The 16,966-nt window shown below is 37.9% G+C and overlaps 1 protein-coding gene across 2 annotated transcripts in view; it reads right to left on the bottom strand.

Annotated features, from left to right (window-relative positions):
• Positions 1-530: 530 nt before the first annotated feature.
• Positions 531-16,966, bottom strand: part of SMAD5 (SMAD family member 5) — a 74,427-nt gene continuing 57,991 nt past the window's right edge. For both annotated transcript variants that reach the window (XM_013175873.3, XM_066977041.1), the window contains 6 exons: positions 10,128-10,753; positions 8,686-8,937; positions 7,353-7,472; positions 6,500-6,721; positions 3,730-3,986; positions 531-2,467 (listed from right to left, as the gene is read on the bottom strand). In XM_013175873.3, the coding sequence (XP_013031327.1) occupies positions 2,324-2,467; positions 3,730-3,986; positions 6,500-6,721; positions 7,353-7,472; positions 8,686-8,937; positions 10,128-10,530 (1,398 nt within the window). In that variant the 5' untranslated portion in view covers positions 10,531-10,753 and the 3' untranslated portion in view covers positions 531-2,323. The remainder of the gene's footprint in view (positions 2,468-3,729; positions 3,987-6,499; positions 6,722-7,352; positions 7,473-8,685; positions 8,938-10,127; positions 10,754-16,966) is intronic.

Below are 16,966 nucleotides of genomic sequence, written 5' to 3'. Positions count from 1 at the left end.
TGGGTAGCCAATCTAACCACAACACTAGCACTAAGCAGCAGCTCTGACTCACAAACTCCCACTTCAGCACCCATTCTTGACTCATTTAGTTGGCCACATCCAAAGAAGTGAACAGAGATGAAGCCAGGTGAAAAACATTTTGGATAAAGCAAGATCTTGTACCTACAACTGAGATCTTTCCTTAATCCAACGTGCCATGACATTTATTATAAAAGCTAATCCAGCAAAAAAAAATCTGTAGTGTCAGATATACATATTCGGCAACTTGAGAAAAGCCAGGTCTAGGGAGTGGAAAATGCAAGTCTGATCCTGTGGCCATCTGACTTCGCATCTTATTCAATCAGCAGAACCATCTGCGGGTTGCAATCCCGAAGAATGAAAGAGAAGGCCCCAAAGATGAGTGGCAAATATTGATTTTTTTTCCCCTTCTCCTGAGGATGCACTTGTTTGCTTTTAAACACACTGGAGAAACTGCTTAAAAAAAAGAACAAAAACACCAAGTAATATAGAAATTCCTGTACAAGAGAACATTAGGGTTCTGCAGAAGTGTTACAGTTTATCTTTATTCCTTTAAGGCATTTCATAAGAAACATTTTAATGACACGTAAACAACTTTATTCCTTTAAGATGATCTGTTACTTAGGTACCATATGATGCATGATTTCCACATTTGAGCAGAAACTGACATTCAATAGAAGACAAAAGAACTTGTGTAAGCAATCGATGTCTCAGGATCGCAGTAGTTAACTGCAGCGCATCTTTTAGTGAACATTTGCATTTTTAAAGTTTTCAGTCTCTCCCCCAAACACTGAACTCTTTCCTGAAGAGGAGTTAGGGAAAGAGTAAAAAAGAAAATGAGGAGTTCTGCATGCAAAGGCATTTTGTACATAATTAACTTCTAATTCTCTTAGAATGTTTCTTTCAACCTCATTTTTTTTTAATTATTTTAAAGGGGAAAACTATGCATATGTTACTTAACTGATTTCTTTTAGTGTTTAGCACAGTGTTTAAATTCAGTAATACAACAGTACAGGCAACAGGATTCCTTACATGACAGAGAAATTTCATCATCATATTAATGCAGTCCTTGAATTCCATAAAGCTGCCAATTACAGTTTTGAGTCTTCTGACTGAACACCTGCCTTTAAGGTCAGGCTCAAGACCACTTTTCACGTAGGCTACAAAGAAGTGATTACTTTTGGTCATTACCAACAGGTCTGTATTAAATTACATGATCTGGAAGTAAAAGCTTCTGCATTCAGTTACTAATTTGCTAAGCCACTCACAGTCTTCAAAGAGACTCAAACTCATACTGAAAGTGAATTAAATAGTGTAATCACTAATACTGCATAATGTCTACCGAGAGATTAAAAAGCTTAACACAGATCAATTCCAGACAGGTAAAATAAGCTAGAACACCGAAAAGAAAACAAAACTTATTCCTTCGAAAAAGTAGTAAGCACTGCCATTTACAAATTGTAGTGTTTATGTTAAAATAGAGAAAGGTACCTAAAAAGAAATAGGCCTTGGCAACCACATCCAAACGGCATGAGTGTAAATCAAAGCAAAACAAGAATTACTACTCCAGAAACGTGCAAGATGTTTATCTTGTATCAATTACTATTTAAAATGGTGGTTAAAAGCAATATTACAAAACTGAAGTGGGAAAAGGCTAAGAACTGCTACTCTGCATTAATATACAGTGTGTTTACGACAGCATTTTCCAATAGACAAGTGTTTTTACACCACTCCAATATTTGTAAAAAGTATATTTCATGTGTACACTTAAAAAAATCATTGTTCAATCTGAGGCAAATTAGCCATAATAGTCTAATTTTGCTTATGACAGATGTCAACCTTAATTTGTTAAGCAACTATACTAAAAATACAGCTTGCAAGCTGGAGCTGCACATGTTCAAACAGTTTTATAAATGTTTAAAAAAAATCCCAAACTATGATATGTATTTATTTTTCTGAAGTCAGTCTTCATAATTCTTGTCCCTACAGGACAAAGAGAAAAAAAATTTCCAGTTAAGACATATGCCTGTTTAAGTTCTACTCCAAGTAGGGGAAAAGTGTTCTGAATTTTTCAATAGGCTTTTTTCCCTTAGGGCTCAACTGTCACTTAAGCATCACAAGAACAAATTGAAATGTAAAACTGATCAGCTATACACAATGGAATTGGTCACAAAGGGATTTAAAAAAAAACAAAAAGTTAAACCGTAAGATCCATTCTCCATACAGCTCACAGTATCCATACTGGAAGTTTCTCTAGAGTTGGAGCAAGTTCACTAAAAATAATGCTGAAGATAGAATTTCAGCACTATGAAACAGATGAGATGGGATTAAGAGGAGAACCCATTTGTGTAAGTACTTTATCCAGCCACTGGAGGGGCCCATGAAGATGAATTTCTATCCAGCACGGGGTGCTCGTGACATCTTGTCGATGATATTCAGCTCCCCAGCCCTATAAAAACGAACAAAATGTTATCAGTCAAGTTGAGAATATAATCACATTTTAAAATAACTGTACTAACAAGCGCTAGAAAGTAATCTAAGATATTTATCTGAAGGTAATTCACAATCTAACAACAAATCTTATCATCTTTAGATAAGAAAAAAACTCAGGTTTGGAAGGAGTGGTAGGGAGGCTGTGCTCAGAAGCTTTAATCAAGACCTGGAGTCATTACGTGAGCTCCAGAGGGACTCCTCGCTATAGCTGCATCTCTTCTCTGTTTCTCCCTTCTGCTCCCTGTCCTCCACGCTCTCAAACTGAACACTGTTTATCACCATTGGCAAAACAAACAATTGTAAGATTTTGAGAAACGTGTCTCATCCTGTGCTTATGCAGTATTTAACTAGCTGGAGTTCATTTGGGTCTATAGGCACCACTATGACATATACCTAAAGAGTAGGACAGCGTATAACATATATAATGATATATCTGGTTAGCTTGAAGGAAGCAGGAGCCCTACCATGTTTACTAACTCAGGCCAAATAGCAAGTGCAACAGGTACAAAAAGATCCTTGAGGCAAGATCCGCAGAATTCCTTTGGTTTTAACAAGTCAATTTATAAGTGGTACAAAGATTTCCTACTGCATTTCATTTTAACCTTGAATACATTGTATCGAGGTTTCTTTTTGGACAAAATGTGACAAAAACTGGAGAGTCAATCAATTCTGAGGAAACATAACTGTGAGAATAACAGGACAGTTTGGTTTCATGAATTTAAATTATTTCCGTATTACCAAATACGTAATTATATAACTGTATTGAAAGTGTTAAACTATTTGAAGGAGTTGCACATTTTTTTATTCACTTACGCTCCTCTCTACTCACATTCTTGTAATGCTCTTGTAGTTAATTTTGCTCAGATCTTGAGCACAAGCTCAAATCTCTTTTAATAACTTTAGAGTAACTACAATGATTAAAACCTTGTCCAGAATACTTAAGTAACTAAATACACAGCCAATATTCAACAGGCAAGCTGTGCTTAACTTTTCACGGACCAATATCCTAATTTCCTTCATTTTTCTCTCCTAATTCAGCATTTTCAACATATTTAAAATCAAAATAAAATATACATATATAAAAATAAATCAAAATAAAAAAAAATAATCAAATCAGGCTCAGAACTGCTTTGCTACATCGCTATGGTGCTACTGTAAATTATTGCTGAGTACCCAAATCCACAGTAAGTTTAAATGCCCCCCAAATAATTTCTTTACCTTCACAAAACTCATTCGAATGGTGCACATTTTGGTGAGTTCATATACTGCTTCAAATCCGTGGTTGACAGACTGAGCTAAAAGCTGAGCAAATTCCTGATTGTTAAAAATTTTCAGACTGCATCCACTAGGAATCTTGCATACAGTTGTTGGATGAAAGCCGTGGTGGTAGTTGCAGTTCCTGCTCTGTACAAATATGCTGCTATCGCTTAAACACTCAGCATAGACTTCCCCACCAACATAGTAGAGATGAACACCTTGAAAAAAAGTTAAGAGAAAAATGTTTCAATTTTTTTTTCCAAAAAATACAGTACTTAACCCCCTTGAAATCAGAGACAACTACGTAAATTTTCTGTTTAACAAGTTTTTTGAAAAAGCTGTTTTGTCCCAACCGTCTTATGCCCACAGTATAACACATTTTCAGTTCACAATACAACAGGCTTCATTATACATCAACCACTAGATGTCCTTCTCTCGTCAACTACAGAATAGAATGAAAAAACTACTTCCCATCTCAACAGCTATTTCAAGCTAGTTTCCTAGAGAACTTATGCAGATTTTAAAACTGCATTTTTAAAAAACTGTTGGCTTCCGCCCATGGGAATTCCAAAGGAAATAAAAGAGTCTTCGGTGCAGGGGTAGTGATAGACATGAATGAGAAAGTATATCCCTAGTCTGCTCAGATTTTCAGCCTATTTTTTCAAGCAAAGGGAGATGTGAGTCCCATTATCTGTACAACTTAAATAACATCAGGTATTACAGACTTTACAAACCAAGGTAGACCCTAGATTTATTACAACTGCCTGGTTTCAGCTACACACGTAAATAATTCCTTCTCTTTATATTCTGAAGCTCCTACTAGAACACTACATCTGACTCAAAATTTAAACATAAAAGCCATTAATCCTTTCAGTGCCTGACCATGGATTCCCACTGCCACTTTTCTGCCAGATCTTCTCCCTTTCCCCCACCCGCCACTGCCATACAGTTGTGTTTTGGTTCAGTTTGGTTAAGTCTTGCTTGAAAGGCTCTGAGAATCAACTGCTGACTATACCATCCTTTACCAGGCGAGGCTGTAGCAAGCCAACAGATGCAAGCTGATCTTTTAGACAGCAACAATGTTGTGAACAGTGCTAGATCCACTAGGGACTAAGGCAGAATGAGGTTTACACAGAGGAACCCTTGGCTTGATCAACTATAAACAGCTGGCAGAAAATCTGGGTGAGCAAGAATACATCTTCACTACACAACCCTATTTATGGCACGGAGACCACCACCACTTGCTAGCTGAATTATTTTCGGTAAAGGCCTCCTGAGGGATATAAAAAGAAGGGAGTTGTATAATGTAACAGTCTGAGAAGAACACTGATGCTTCAAAAATAATCCAATGCACAATTAGAAATCATTTATACTTGCAATATAATACGTCTACAGAACAAGTTCAGTGAATAGAATTGGGTAGTTTTTGGGAGGCAAAAAACCCAACACCTTCCAAACAAAAGCCACACATTATCTTTTATCCCAAACCAATCTGAATTTTTCTCACGATTGCTACCATAAAACAAAGTTTTAGCTTAATAACTAGTACTAGACACATAGCATTTTAAAGCTCCAGATTTACTCGCAGTCACTACTACTCTATGTGACCTTGGATCCATTTTAAATTTAACATTTCTCTGCCAATACCATCAAAAGTGGTCAAAGCAAAAAAATCTGACAATCATTTTCCCCTACTCCCATCCACCTCAAAAAAATGAGTTGTTCTCCATTTATATTATTTACCCTTTTTAGACAACAGAATTGCAGAGATAAATTTCTAAAAAATATCAATATACGTCTAGCAGTTTCCAAAACAACTGAAAAGTTTTGCCATGTTTATAGTAGTTTCTAATTAAAAGCCTCATAAGGGACAGGACAGACCTTGAAGATACACTATTAGCGATAGTGACTTGCATCTGGAAATCTGAAGCCCAACCACACCAAACAATTTTAGGTGCTAAAAAGGCCTCTGGATTGGTGCAATAGAAATCAGGTTCTCTTCTCAGGACTTCGCCAGTTAATTGCAAAAAAGGGCATGCTCAGAAAGGGAGCACTACATTTTAAGATAATCCAAGCACATTCCATCAAGGATGAACACTGCGCATCTATACATGCTATCAGCCAAACATTACGGGAAAACTAGAAGATCTTGCAAAACCTGCTGTCTCCAGGAATCCCTCCCACACACATACACACCCATGGATTCACTCAGACAAATGAGCCCTTGCAGTTTTACATTAGCACTTCAAAGTCCTGCTGCCAACTTATGCAAGATATTTGAACATACTGTAGACAGCAGTGTAATACCCTGCATGAACAACAAAAATAAAAAGTCTATCTTTGATATACTGTAAAGTGGTACGAAGAATTTGATTTACGAAGCAGATATAAAACTTCAGAAGTCCTGCAGTGTGTTTCTTGGTGCTGAAATAAAAATTTCTATGTACAGAATATCACTAACCATAACAAAAAGCCCCTATGACACTACAGTTTGGTAAGAAAGAGTTAAACTTTTAAATTAGTAATAAAGAAAAGTGGATGCCATTTCTAAACCAATAAAAATCAAACCATGCCTAAGTAACTTGTCTTCAGATACTGGAGAAGTAGATAATAAACCACAGAATACCTCAGCTTCTCTGTTCTGCAACAATGACTACTCACAAACAAGAACAGAAGAAGTAGAAACCAAGAATTTAGCTTCCCAATCATGCATAACACGACAAAGCTTTACCTTTCCCAATATGTCGTCTAGTGTTCTCAATTGTTGAGTTGCGATTAACATTTGAGAGCAAACCTAAGCAGAACCTGTTTTTATTATTGGAGGGATCTGTAAACCCATCTACTAAGACACTTGTAGAAGATGCATGAAAAGCCTCTCCAACACGATTATTTAATTCGTAATACACGATCGAACACCAGTGTTTGGGTTCTTCATAGGCAACAGGCTGAACATCTGAAATTAAGCAAAATGGAAATAACAGTTTATTTAAATGTCAAAATATTAAATCTAACACTGTAAAGCAAGTCTTCCAGAATATCAATAATCAATAGCTTAGCCAACATTTGTGATGGGCAAGAACAGTCCTGATTAAAGTCTTAATTATTTTAACATATTTTCATGCATTTCAGCTAGTCTGTTGATTTTAATCACTTTCCTATTTTAAGTCTGATATCAAGAAAAAAAATACACAAAAAATACAAATGATTGATACCAGGTGAAACATTATCCTTCTCTCCACTTTTATTTTTTTTTAATTATTGCTATTTTGGCAATTTTCAGAGCCTTTGTGCATATACAATTCTGACAGCAACCAAAAGTAGCAGGAAAAACCCTAATTCTGAGAAAGAAAAAGTTCAGTTCATCATAAGCCATACTACAGATCTGAGGCATTAAAAGCAAGAGAGGCAAATGAGCAAGGCAAGTTTTGCTTCTTAGTTCTTACTGTTACAACTCCAGTTTTTCTTGGACTACTTCCACTTATCAACACAGATTTATTGCATCATTTGAAGTTATGCATTCAAGTCGGTTGTGATTACTAAGAAGCCAAACAACATTACTTTTGCCCCCATACTATACAACTTACCTCTGGTAGATATATTTGGCATGATCTGAGGGATCATTGTATTGCTTGTGTCCATAGACTGAGAGTTATCCTGCCCCATCTGATCATCAGGGGGCATATATGCAGGAGGTGGAGTATCAGCTACAAACAAGAAAAAAAAAAAAGACTGAATAAACCTCAACCATTTCAACTATTTATTTATTTATTCACTTTACAGTCATAAACACATTAAAATATTCTTTAACAGGAGATATTACAACATTTGGCCCAGTTTTCAAAGCAACATGAAGACAATACAGGCAGCTGTCTTTACAGCAAACTTCAACAGCTGTATTCTTAGTTTAGAAGAGACAAGGTTAGACAAGAGAAAAACTAAGATATGTGCCTTTTTTTTTTTTTTTTAATAACTGCACTTCTGCAGCTGGGCAAAATGACTATAGCTCCCACTTTTTGTAACACTAACACTAGCTTTCGCGCCCACTGCTCCACTCTGTTCAAAAAGAAACAAGGAAGAGGTAGAAATACTAATGTTATTTGCTATAGCTTAATGAAGGCCCACACCAGACAGTTACTTTTTCACTGCTTGTGTAGCCTGAGTTCACTGCACAAGTGTGCATCTCTGCATCGCTCCCTCCATTCAGCAGCAGTTAGTCTACTAACACACTATTATCCCCTATTTCTGAAATTCCCTCTGGATATCACCCTTCCTACTGATCTCAGTCAGTCCCCACTCAAGAGGGATATCGTGCTGACTGGATACTCTTTTTGCAGCAATGGGCAGTCAGAAAGAAACAAGATAAGACCACTGAGCTGCTGGAAAGATGAATTCTTTAATTCATTACCTTCACGGCTTTCTAAATCACACCAATAACCAGTCAGATTCAACATGGCTTCTTCCCTCTGCCCCTTTCAGTCAGGCTTCCCCCCCATTTTCACCCAAATCAGTTAAGGTTGTCCCACTGAGAATTTACTCCATTTTTTTTCTAGTTAAATACCATATTTAAGTGTTCTCATTCACAGAAAGACATTAAAAAAAACTTTTTGCTAAGCCTGTTGCATCAGCTTTCTTTTCAATGCTTGACATTCTTCTAAAGCGTGCGTCAGTTATTCTACATCGAAGCTGTGCAAAATAACACACTACTATGGTATCTGTGACAAAGAATATTTGGAAAGATAAAACAATTAACTCTAATCAGCAACAAATCCAAGATTAAAACTCCTTAACATGCAAGCAACAAAGCAATTTATTGTAAGTACCATGAATTCCTGAGTTAAGTCACAACAGGTCTTAGCGCTGCAATAAAACCTTTCAATTATTTTTATTAAGTTCACATTTATGCTTACATGTACTTACCTGGTAGCTGAAACGGACTAGATGGTCCAGAGCTGGCTGGGGAGCTTGGGTAAGTGCTGCTGGCTGGAGAAGGTGGATAGGGACTGTTTGGCGAAATGGAAAATGGAGTGCTGTTGGGTTGCTGGAAAGAATCTGGAAATGTCGCATTATGTGGCATATGTGGTTCGTTGTGGCTTAGGTTCCTGAACTGAACTAGTAGGCTGTGCTGTGGATTGAATTCACTATGTCTAGGCACTAACACTGGAGGTAGAACTGAAAAAAACAAGCAAACAAAACCCAGAGAAACTTAGATTAAAAACTGAAATAGAAAGAAAAGGATATAAACCACGTGCTCGCCATGAAAATTTCAATACCGGTATGTGTGGAGAGAAGAGGACTCATCTGTCATGACACCACCCCATCCTCTCTCCTTTATTTTTAAATTACACTTTATCATGGACTAAAACTTTACCCTTGCAAAAAAACAGAGCAGAAGTACACTTATATTTCATGCAACTGGAAGCTATTTTTTTTCATTAAAAGCAGTTCACATGCAGTGCATAATGAAGTACTGATTCGGAAGTGCAAAACCCACTGGATCTGCACAATCAAAGCAGTACAGACAGAAATCCAGACAACATTACTACGGTCGAACTATATAGCTACATTTAGACCTTTTCACTGAAGACAAAGAATCTGTAATACAGTATACAACTATTGCTAAATTGGAGTTTGAACTTTTAAATTCAAGAGTGCTGAAGTCTGGAATTCAAGGGCTACAGTAGAGCCCTTGAGCACAACAATCAGTTGCAGCAGAGATGCAACCATTTCGTGGAACAACGGAAGGCATTTTCACCACACCTTCCAGAGCAACCTAATTCTTCTCTCCCACTCGTAACCACAGTCCTCCCTCCTCACCTTCTCCCAAGGCAATGTGTCTTAACAGCAGACTTGCAACCTGACACAAATGTGGTACCTACCTTGATCTACGCAATCATTCCTAGTTCTGTTCAGCTTTGCTGCCTACTGGTGGGAGTCAATGTGGGGAACACCAAATGCCAGAATTTTTTTAATCCCCTCGGTTCATGTCACTCACTGATGAAATATTAAACCCCTGAGAGAATGCTACCAACCTCCTTGCAAGGACTGAGGTTTGTAAACAAGTGTCTCAAAGAAAACAAGGTCTTTTGATTATTGCCTTCCTACTTTTTGGTAAATGCGGACTTCACCACTAACTTTTCAGGTAGCAGGCTGGGGGAAAAGCATGATTTGCCACCAAGAAAAACAGTACAGAATGGACAACACACCTCACCATAACCCCGCAAGAAAATTACACTTTTGAACGTTACTCTTCCAAACTCCCTCTTACACCAAATTTAGTTCATTGTATAGTACTGAAGTGAAGAACACATGTGGCTCCTGGAGATTTTATCCAGCTGTCAGATAGCCATGCTCAAACATACCTGGGCTCTCCACCCTCTTATAGTGGTATGGATTGATGCAGACTTCCTTCTGTTTAGATCCAAAAGGAAATTCACAAATATCCAATGGCTTCAGCTCATGATGGCTTTGGAGATCAGGCCAACGCCAAACACGACAGTAAATTACATGGGGAAGGCCTTTTCTGTGAGAAACTTGAAGTCGTCCATCTAAAGACCGGGGGATAGTAACACACTTGCTGGGCTGTCCTGGACTGCTCAAGGCTTTCTCCAGTTCTTCCATAGCACCCTTTTTCTTTTTCAGCTTTTTTACCAAAGCATCAACAGCTTTTTCTGCCCATTTTTCTTCTTCATCTCCTTGTTTCCAGCCCAACAGACGCTTTACAGCTGGGCTAGTAAAGGAGAACAAACTGGCCATTGACGTCATTTGACACAAGTCTTCAAAAGGTTTGTTGGGTTTTGTCTATTTTTTTGTTGTTGTTGTTGGGCTTTTTTTGGATGTTTTTCCTCTTGTTTTCAAACTAATGTCAGTGTATATCAAAAGCAGTTACAGCCACTGATGAGCTGTGCTTGGACGCTGACAAACGAACATAGATGCCAGTGATGAAGTCTTCACATCAGAAATAACGATCAATCCTTCCAATTTAGCACTATTAAGAAGATGAGTAAACAGGCTATTAGTAAAGAATAAGGCAAAACAAAAAAGCAGATATTAAAAGAATTCCTATTTCAACCCTAGCCATTGCATCTGATTTTGTTCCAGAACAAAACCCCTAAACTATCCGAATCTCTGCCTAAAGCTGAATAAAGTAATACGTGATCAAAGCCCCCAGCTGCTGCATTTCTGATTAGTGGGAAGAGGGACAGTTAGAGGACCAAAGAGGCAGCATGGTTTCTGTCAACAATATTGTCCAACCATTCCTTAAATCCAAGAGCTTCTTCCTAAAAACAATTTGGGAAACATGCTGTAAAACTTGTGTTACATCCCTGTCACGGTGCTTCACGAGAAGACAGACTCGCTACCAAGAAACAAGGAAGAGGCACGGTGGAAGGAGCAGTTCCACACCCATTACTCCTGAGAAATAATCAGCTTCTCAAATGGATCTTTATTTATCAAAAGGAGAAAATACTAATGTATCTACTAGTTCTTGAGCTCTGATTAGGTGTTCCATGTTTTTCAAAGAGTATTAAGACATCCCCAAGCCAATCCCTCATGAGCCGTTCAGAAAGGTGGGCAATCTTTGCAGCCATGGCTATTTTTATGTTGCACTTCCTTCTATCTTCTAAGAAGAATATTTGAAGCACTGGATATTTTTAGCTGTTGGCAAAAAATAAAGAAATCTTTTCCGTTCCCCAGAAAAGAGGAGGGGGGAAGGCATGGCAGTAAGTCCTAGAAACGCGACCTTTACTACCGTGTGCCCCAGAAAGGGGAGAAGGAGCAGAACAATGCTGCACAACTCATGCAGCGCTCATGAATGGCGGGGTTTTCTACCACTCACCAGCTCTCATGCAAATCCTTACAACACCACCCCCCCTCCCAAATTAAGGAGTAAGGATGACAAGAGGAAATGATGTGCCGTGGCAAAGAACTGATAAGAACTTGTAAAATCTCTGGTGAATACTAAATAAGCAAGTATAGACAATGAGCAGCTGGCAAAAAGCAAGAGCAGAGCTAAGAGAAAGGATGTCAATAACAAAAGATGTTTCCTTTCTTGCTACAGAGACTGCCAAACAACACTGTCTCTCAACTTTTGATAAACCATGGTGAATTAAAACACCTAACATACCTCAGGACACCAAATCTGCACTTAAGAAGGGGGAAAGAAGAAGATTTAAGAACCTCTACGCTGGTTCCCTTAGATTCCTATATTTAATCAAGCGGATCTTTTCTCCTCCCATCTTTGATTAATTAAACGTTATCTGATAAGGCTTTCCTACACGTTTAGACACATTTAAAAACACGCTTAAAGACACAGATGGGTACTTTCCTTTAGCAAAATTAAGGACCAAAAAAATGCCTTTCAATAACCCTAGCAACTTACTGACTTTTGGTATTGCAACCGCAAGACAAGTGCTGAAGCCTACACCAAAGCAAGCAGTAAGCATCACCAGCCAAAGGTACAGCAAGCACCCCCCGACAAAGCATTTGTACTGCCCCACGTGTAATTGTTCTAGGCCTTCTACTGCGGAGGGACAAAGTGAGGAAAGCAGGGAACAGACCCAAGGACACTTGGCTATGATGAAAAGTTTAAAATCTTATAAATGATTTTCACAGGAAAAATAATCCACTTATTTCAGCCAGTAGCTTAACTCCACTGGTGGTACTTTGATTCTTCAGCTTTTCTTCAACACTACGAAAAAAATGGGGAAAGAAAAATGAACAAAAACAAAACGAAAAGAAATTTAAAAGACAGATGCCTCTAACTGTCTCAGCAGTCCTTAGGAGAAGGTATTGCAAAAAGGAAAGAAAAAAAGCAATACCACCAACTTTCTGAAGAAATATCAGGATGTGGCAGCATCTTCAGTAGAAATTTAGTTCCCTAGAACAATTACACATGAGAACCTCTGCACCCTTCAAAGTAACAGGGTAACAGGAAATACATAAAGGGAGAAACTTGGCCAAGAACACGGACTGAATTTATTCTTTTACTGAGGATAAAAGTTTAGAGTTCTAAAAAGTAAAAGCTGTTTATGGTGACAATTAACTTACTTCCAAGCCCTGGGTACATTCAATAGTTGGAAGATTTCAGCAGCTGCTCACACCCCTAAAAAAGGAAATGAACCCACCTACAATCTTAAGACCAGCGAGAAGACAATTAAAAACTTCTATTTCTGTTTCTCAGCTATGCTTTCAAAGAATCTTAAGCATCATCAAGGCAGAACATACACTAAAAATTCCTACAGTTAAGCTCAAAATAGATTTCGAGAAATGCTCGTCTCCTGCCACTGGTCTATTCCATGACAGCTGCCCCATCTATACTGTGCAATCAGGTTTACTGATGTATGATTCTATTCTACGATTGTGTATTTTTTTTTTCTTTTAGTATTTCAAACACAACAGTAACATGGAACAACAAGGAACAAAATTTTACTGGTTGTCTATCATTTCAACGTCATTTACCCACAACTATTCTCTTAGAATAAACAAGCAACTCAAAGCAAGGAAAGCTGGAACAGTTCTACTAAAGCAATCCATTACAATAACTGGTATTTGTAGGGCAAGTCAAGAGAATTTTGATAAATGACTGTCTCATAAACAATGATTTCAGAAAAAGTCTTTTTGAAGTAACATAATTAGCTCTCAAAACTTTACATAAGTCTGAATCCCTATCAACAACAGCAAAGCCTAGTAAAACAAGTATTCCTGAAGCATCCTAACAATTTGATCTGATTTGTTTCATCTTCAGAAAAGTTTCCACATACACGCTTGTACTATGACCACTGAAAAATGAGACTGCTGAAGTTGAAAACATTAATATCATTTATAGTAAAACTGTTCTGCCCCGCCCATGTAGCTTTCTAGACTCTCTTGCTCAAGAGCGTTTTTACCTGTTCAAGAGCAGCGAGGGCAAAAAAGAAACCCTGCAACAGACTCCTGTACTGACAGGCTTCCAGAAGTGTAAGAGACACCAATTGTACCTCATTGTAGGCCCTCTGGAAGCTCATTCTGGAACAAAAAATACTGAAGGTTTACAGCTTTTTATTATGAAAACAAACTAGTATTAAGAAGCTTCATAAATTATTTGTAGAGTAAAAGTATTTCCTTCTTCGAAGCCATTTAAGGTCACAAAGCAGTAGGTTCAGGAATTTATGTACAGGAACAAAACATTTTCATGTGGAAACTACAGCTTTTCTAGGATTTTAAAACTTCTGAATGAGTTAATACATTTAGAACATTTACTTGCATTTGATGTAATTCCAGCACCTAATTATTGAAAGGTTTCTAACTAATCATGGCATCTGCTGTGAACTGCTTCACCAGATCATCTGTATTTACAACCAGTTTCTTCCAAGAGCTCACACATGCACGTTATGAGCCAAGATTGCAGCACAACAGTGCATCACCCTCAGATGAAGGCAGAAAAATATGCTTTAAAGAGTCACATTTTCATTCGTAGTGCTGCAAAAATTGCTCATACTGCTGTACCTCTAGAAGCAACAGGCAAACAACTTTCACAGGCAGATTTCTTAAATTTCCTCGGGAGGCAGAGGGTCTATTACACATCACCTTTTATTAAATAACTTTTCAACCAAGCTACAAGTGAACCTTGGCTGAAAAACATTACATTGAAAAACAAACAACAACAACAAACGTTTACAGTCTCTATAGACTAAAAGCAATGCATTCCATGACGTGACATGAGGGGGCTTTGAATGGGCGAACACAGAAGGAAGTAATTGCTGCTCCAAAATTAAGACTTTAGGGCAGACGTTATTTGAACTTACAGAGTTCTTACTGATGAGTACAGCAAATAGAAGGAAACTAGTCGTGTGAACAAGTCCATTGTTTGAACCCCTTCTTAATACCTCATCATGCCATCTAAATACAAACAAATTTGGGTAACACCACAACGCACAAATGACTTTTCATTTGTGAAGAGGGGAAAAATAGACTATCGTTCATCTACCATCATAAACACGAAGCAGCAGAAGTATGTTTTGGTTCCTCTTCTGAGATTTTCTTAGTCTACTCCTACTTATTCCAAACTACAAATTTCCTACCTGTAAGATCTGAACTTTAAATCCCATTCACCAAGTAGCCCATCACCCTATAGGAATAAAAAGCATAAAATACCTAACTACGTGATCCTCATCCTTTCCTACTGTCAACACTAAGCTTGCATTTCAAGTGTACAAATGCTATTCTTTGCTGCTTCATTTACTAGTTTGCAAATGAAGCTTCCTGCAGCACCCGATCCAATCAGAAGTGCTCCTGATTAGAAGCTGCTTTGAGACTCAGTTTCACAATATAAACAAACCACCCCTTATAACTAGCTACACAATTGGTAGGTCGTTAGAACTGCTTCAGACTTGCCAGTTAAAACTGTTTAGCAGTCAGCTCTGGTGCCTAACCTCACTGCCCCTTCAAACTTAGAAATGCTTCAGTACTTTGCCTCCACGGACACGTCAGAACAGTTTGTGTGTTCATACAGAAAGCTCCCAAACCCACTTTCAGTGTAATAAGTTTATTGTGCTATACTCAGCTATCAACATATTTTTAAAACTATCTAAAACTACAACTTCTATTCACTTGGATTTGCATCAATTTCACTTTGTTTTAGTAGGATCCTTTTCTCCTTATAAATGTCTTGAACAGGAGCCGTGCAGGATTGTGCTTGGTTTTGCGATCATTTTCCAAAGCCTACATCTCACACTGTGGCCTAGCATATGGTCCCATGCAATGGCATTCATTAGTCTTTTATTGTGGACAAATACAGAAGACACAGAGTTCCACAATTTTTCCATGCACATCAAAGTTAAAATGAATCCTAAGGTCACACTTGGGAAACAAACTTCAAGGGCCTACGAATTCCCTGCCATCGCCACAGCTTTGGAACAGAAAAGATTTTTCTTCAATTATCCAGTGCAGAAAAGCTATCAGGAAAAATGAAAAGTATCACCCATCATTTGGTTAACTCTTCTCCCCCCTCCCCTCAGGGGTAAGGAAAAGATGAAAGGAGATTTTAGGAAGGATACCAACACGGAACTTGTGGTATTTCCATCAGAACTGGGCTTGCATATCTAAAAAGACATCTAATTGAGTGAAACATAATTGCTTTTATACTAGCTCTAGATTTCTTTGCTTCAAACATGCCTTGTAAGGCAATATTTTTTAATTAATAATACATGTAAACAAGAACAGAAAAGAATTGTCTGGTATCTTCAAAAATTTTATTAACTGTGACTGCTCTCCCAACAAAAACTGTATTAACAACTTCAGACGTGGCTTTCTCACACAATACTACTTCTTTTCATTTCCACATCTGTACATCATCTAACACAGCTTTAAAAAAACCTGAAGCATATAACTCTGTCAGCTGAGAAGTATTTAACTAGCGCTGGTATAGAAACAACAAAAACTGTGAGGCCAAGCACAAGATGCAAGTAATGAATGGGACATGGAAGAACTGGTACCACAGAAGCCGTATAGCTCAGACCACAAAGGTGATGCCTGTTTGCCTCTTTTTTCTTAGTCTTCTCAAAATTCACTGCAAGAAAATAAAACAAGTGATAAAGATCTGTATCTCCAACGAGGTACAGCCAGAAAGAGTTCACTAGAACTCCACTGCATTTCAAAATGGCAACTGATGCCAAGAAAACCTCAGGAAGAAGTGTGACCAAAGAACAGAAAGTTTTGAACGTGTTTTGCATCATGGTACAACTCAAGTTTAAGTGTGATACCGTGGAAAAGAGACGGAGGGGAAAAAACAAAACCTTCCCAGGCCTGAAAAATGTATCTATTTCTTAAGGCATCCACTTAGAACACAAAAATCCTGTGCTCACATGGCTCTGGTTTCCACAACTGCTCTAATTATTCAGCTTTGTAGAAGTCTCAAAACCTGCAAATTCCACCTTAGAACCCAAATCTCTCTTTTAAGTATTTTACCAGAACTGTGCATTTTCTCACACTCTTATTTCACCTAACTGGCATTTTCCAACAGAAGCATTACGCTGAAAAATGCCATCATCAACTGTAGTCAGCACTTCTGAAAGTCAGCCCTAAAACTGCCTCATGTTTTTAAGGTTATTCAGGATCTACTCCAACCACAGCAGTTAGCACTACAAGTTAGCAGCTGTTTCTTGATTAAAATCACATACGAGGCCATCACTAAATTTCACTAAACATGAAAGCAAAAGCTTAT

Source organism: Anser cygnoides, chromosome 14 (genome assembly GCF_040182565.1).
Source record: "Anser cygnoides isolate HZ-2024a breed goose chromosome 14, Taihu_goose_T2T_genome, whole genome shotgun sequence".
Taxonomy (NCBI): domain Eukaryota; kingdom Metazoa; phylum Chordata; class Aves; order Anseriformes; family Anatidae; genus Anser; species Anser cygnoides.
The sequence above is the reverse complement of the archived record's forward strand: the minus strand, read 5'-3'. Positions and strand labels throughout refer to the sequence as shown.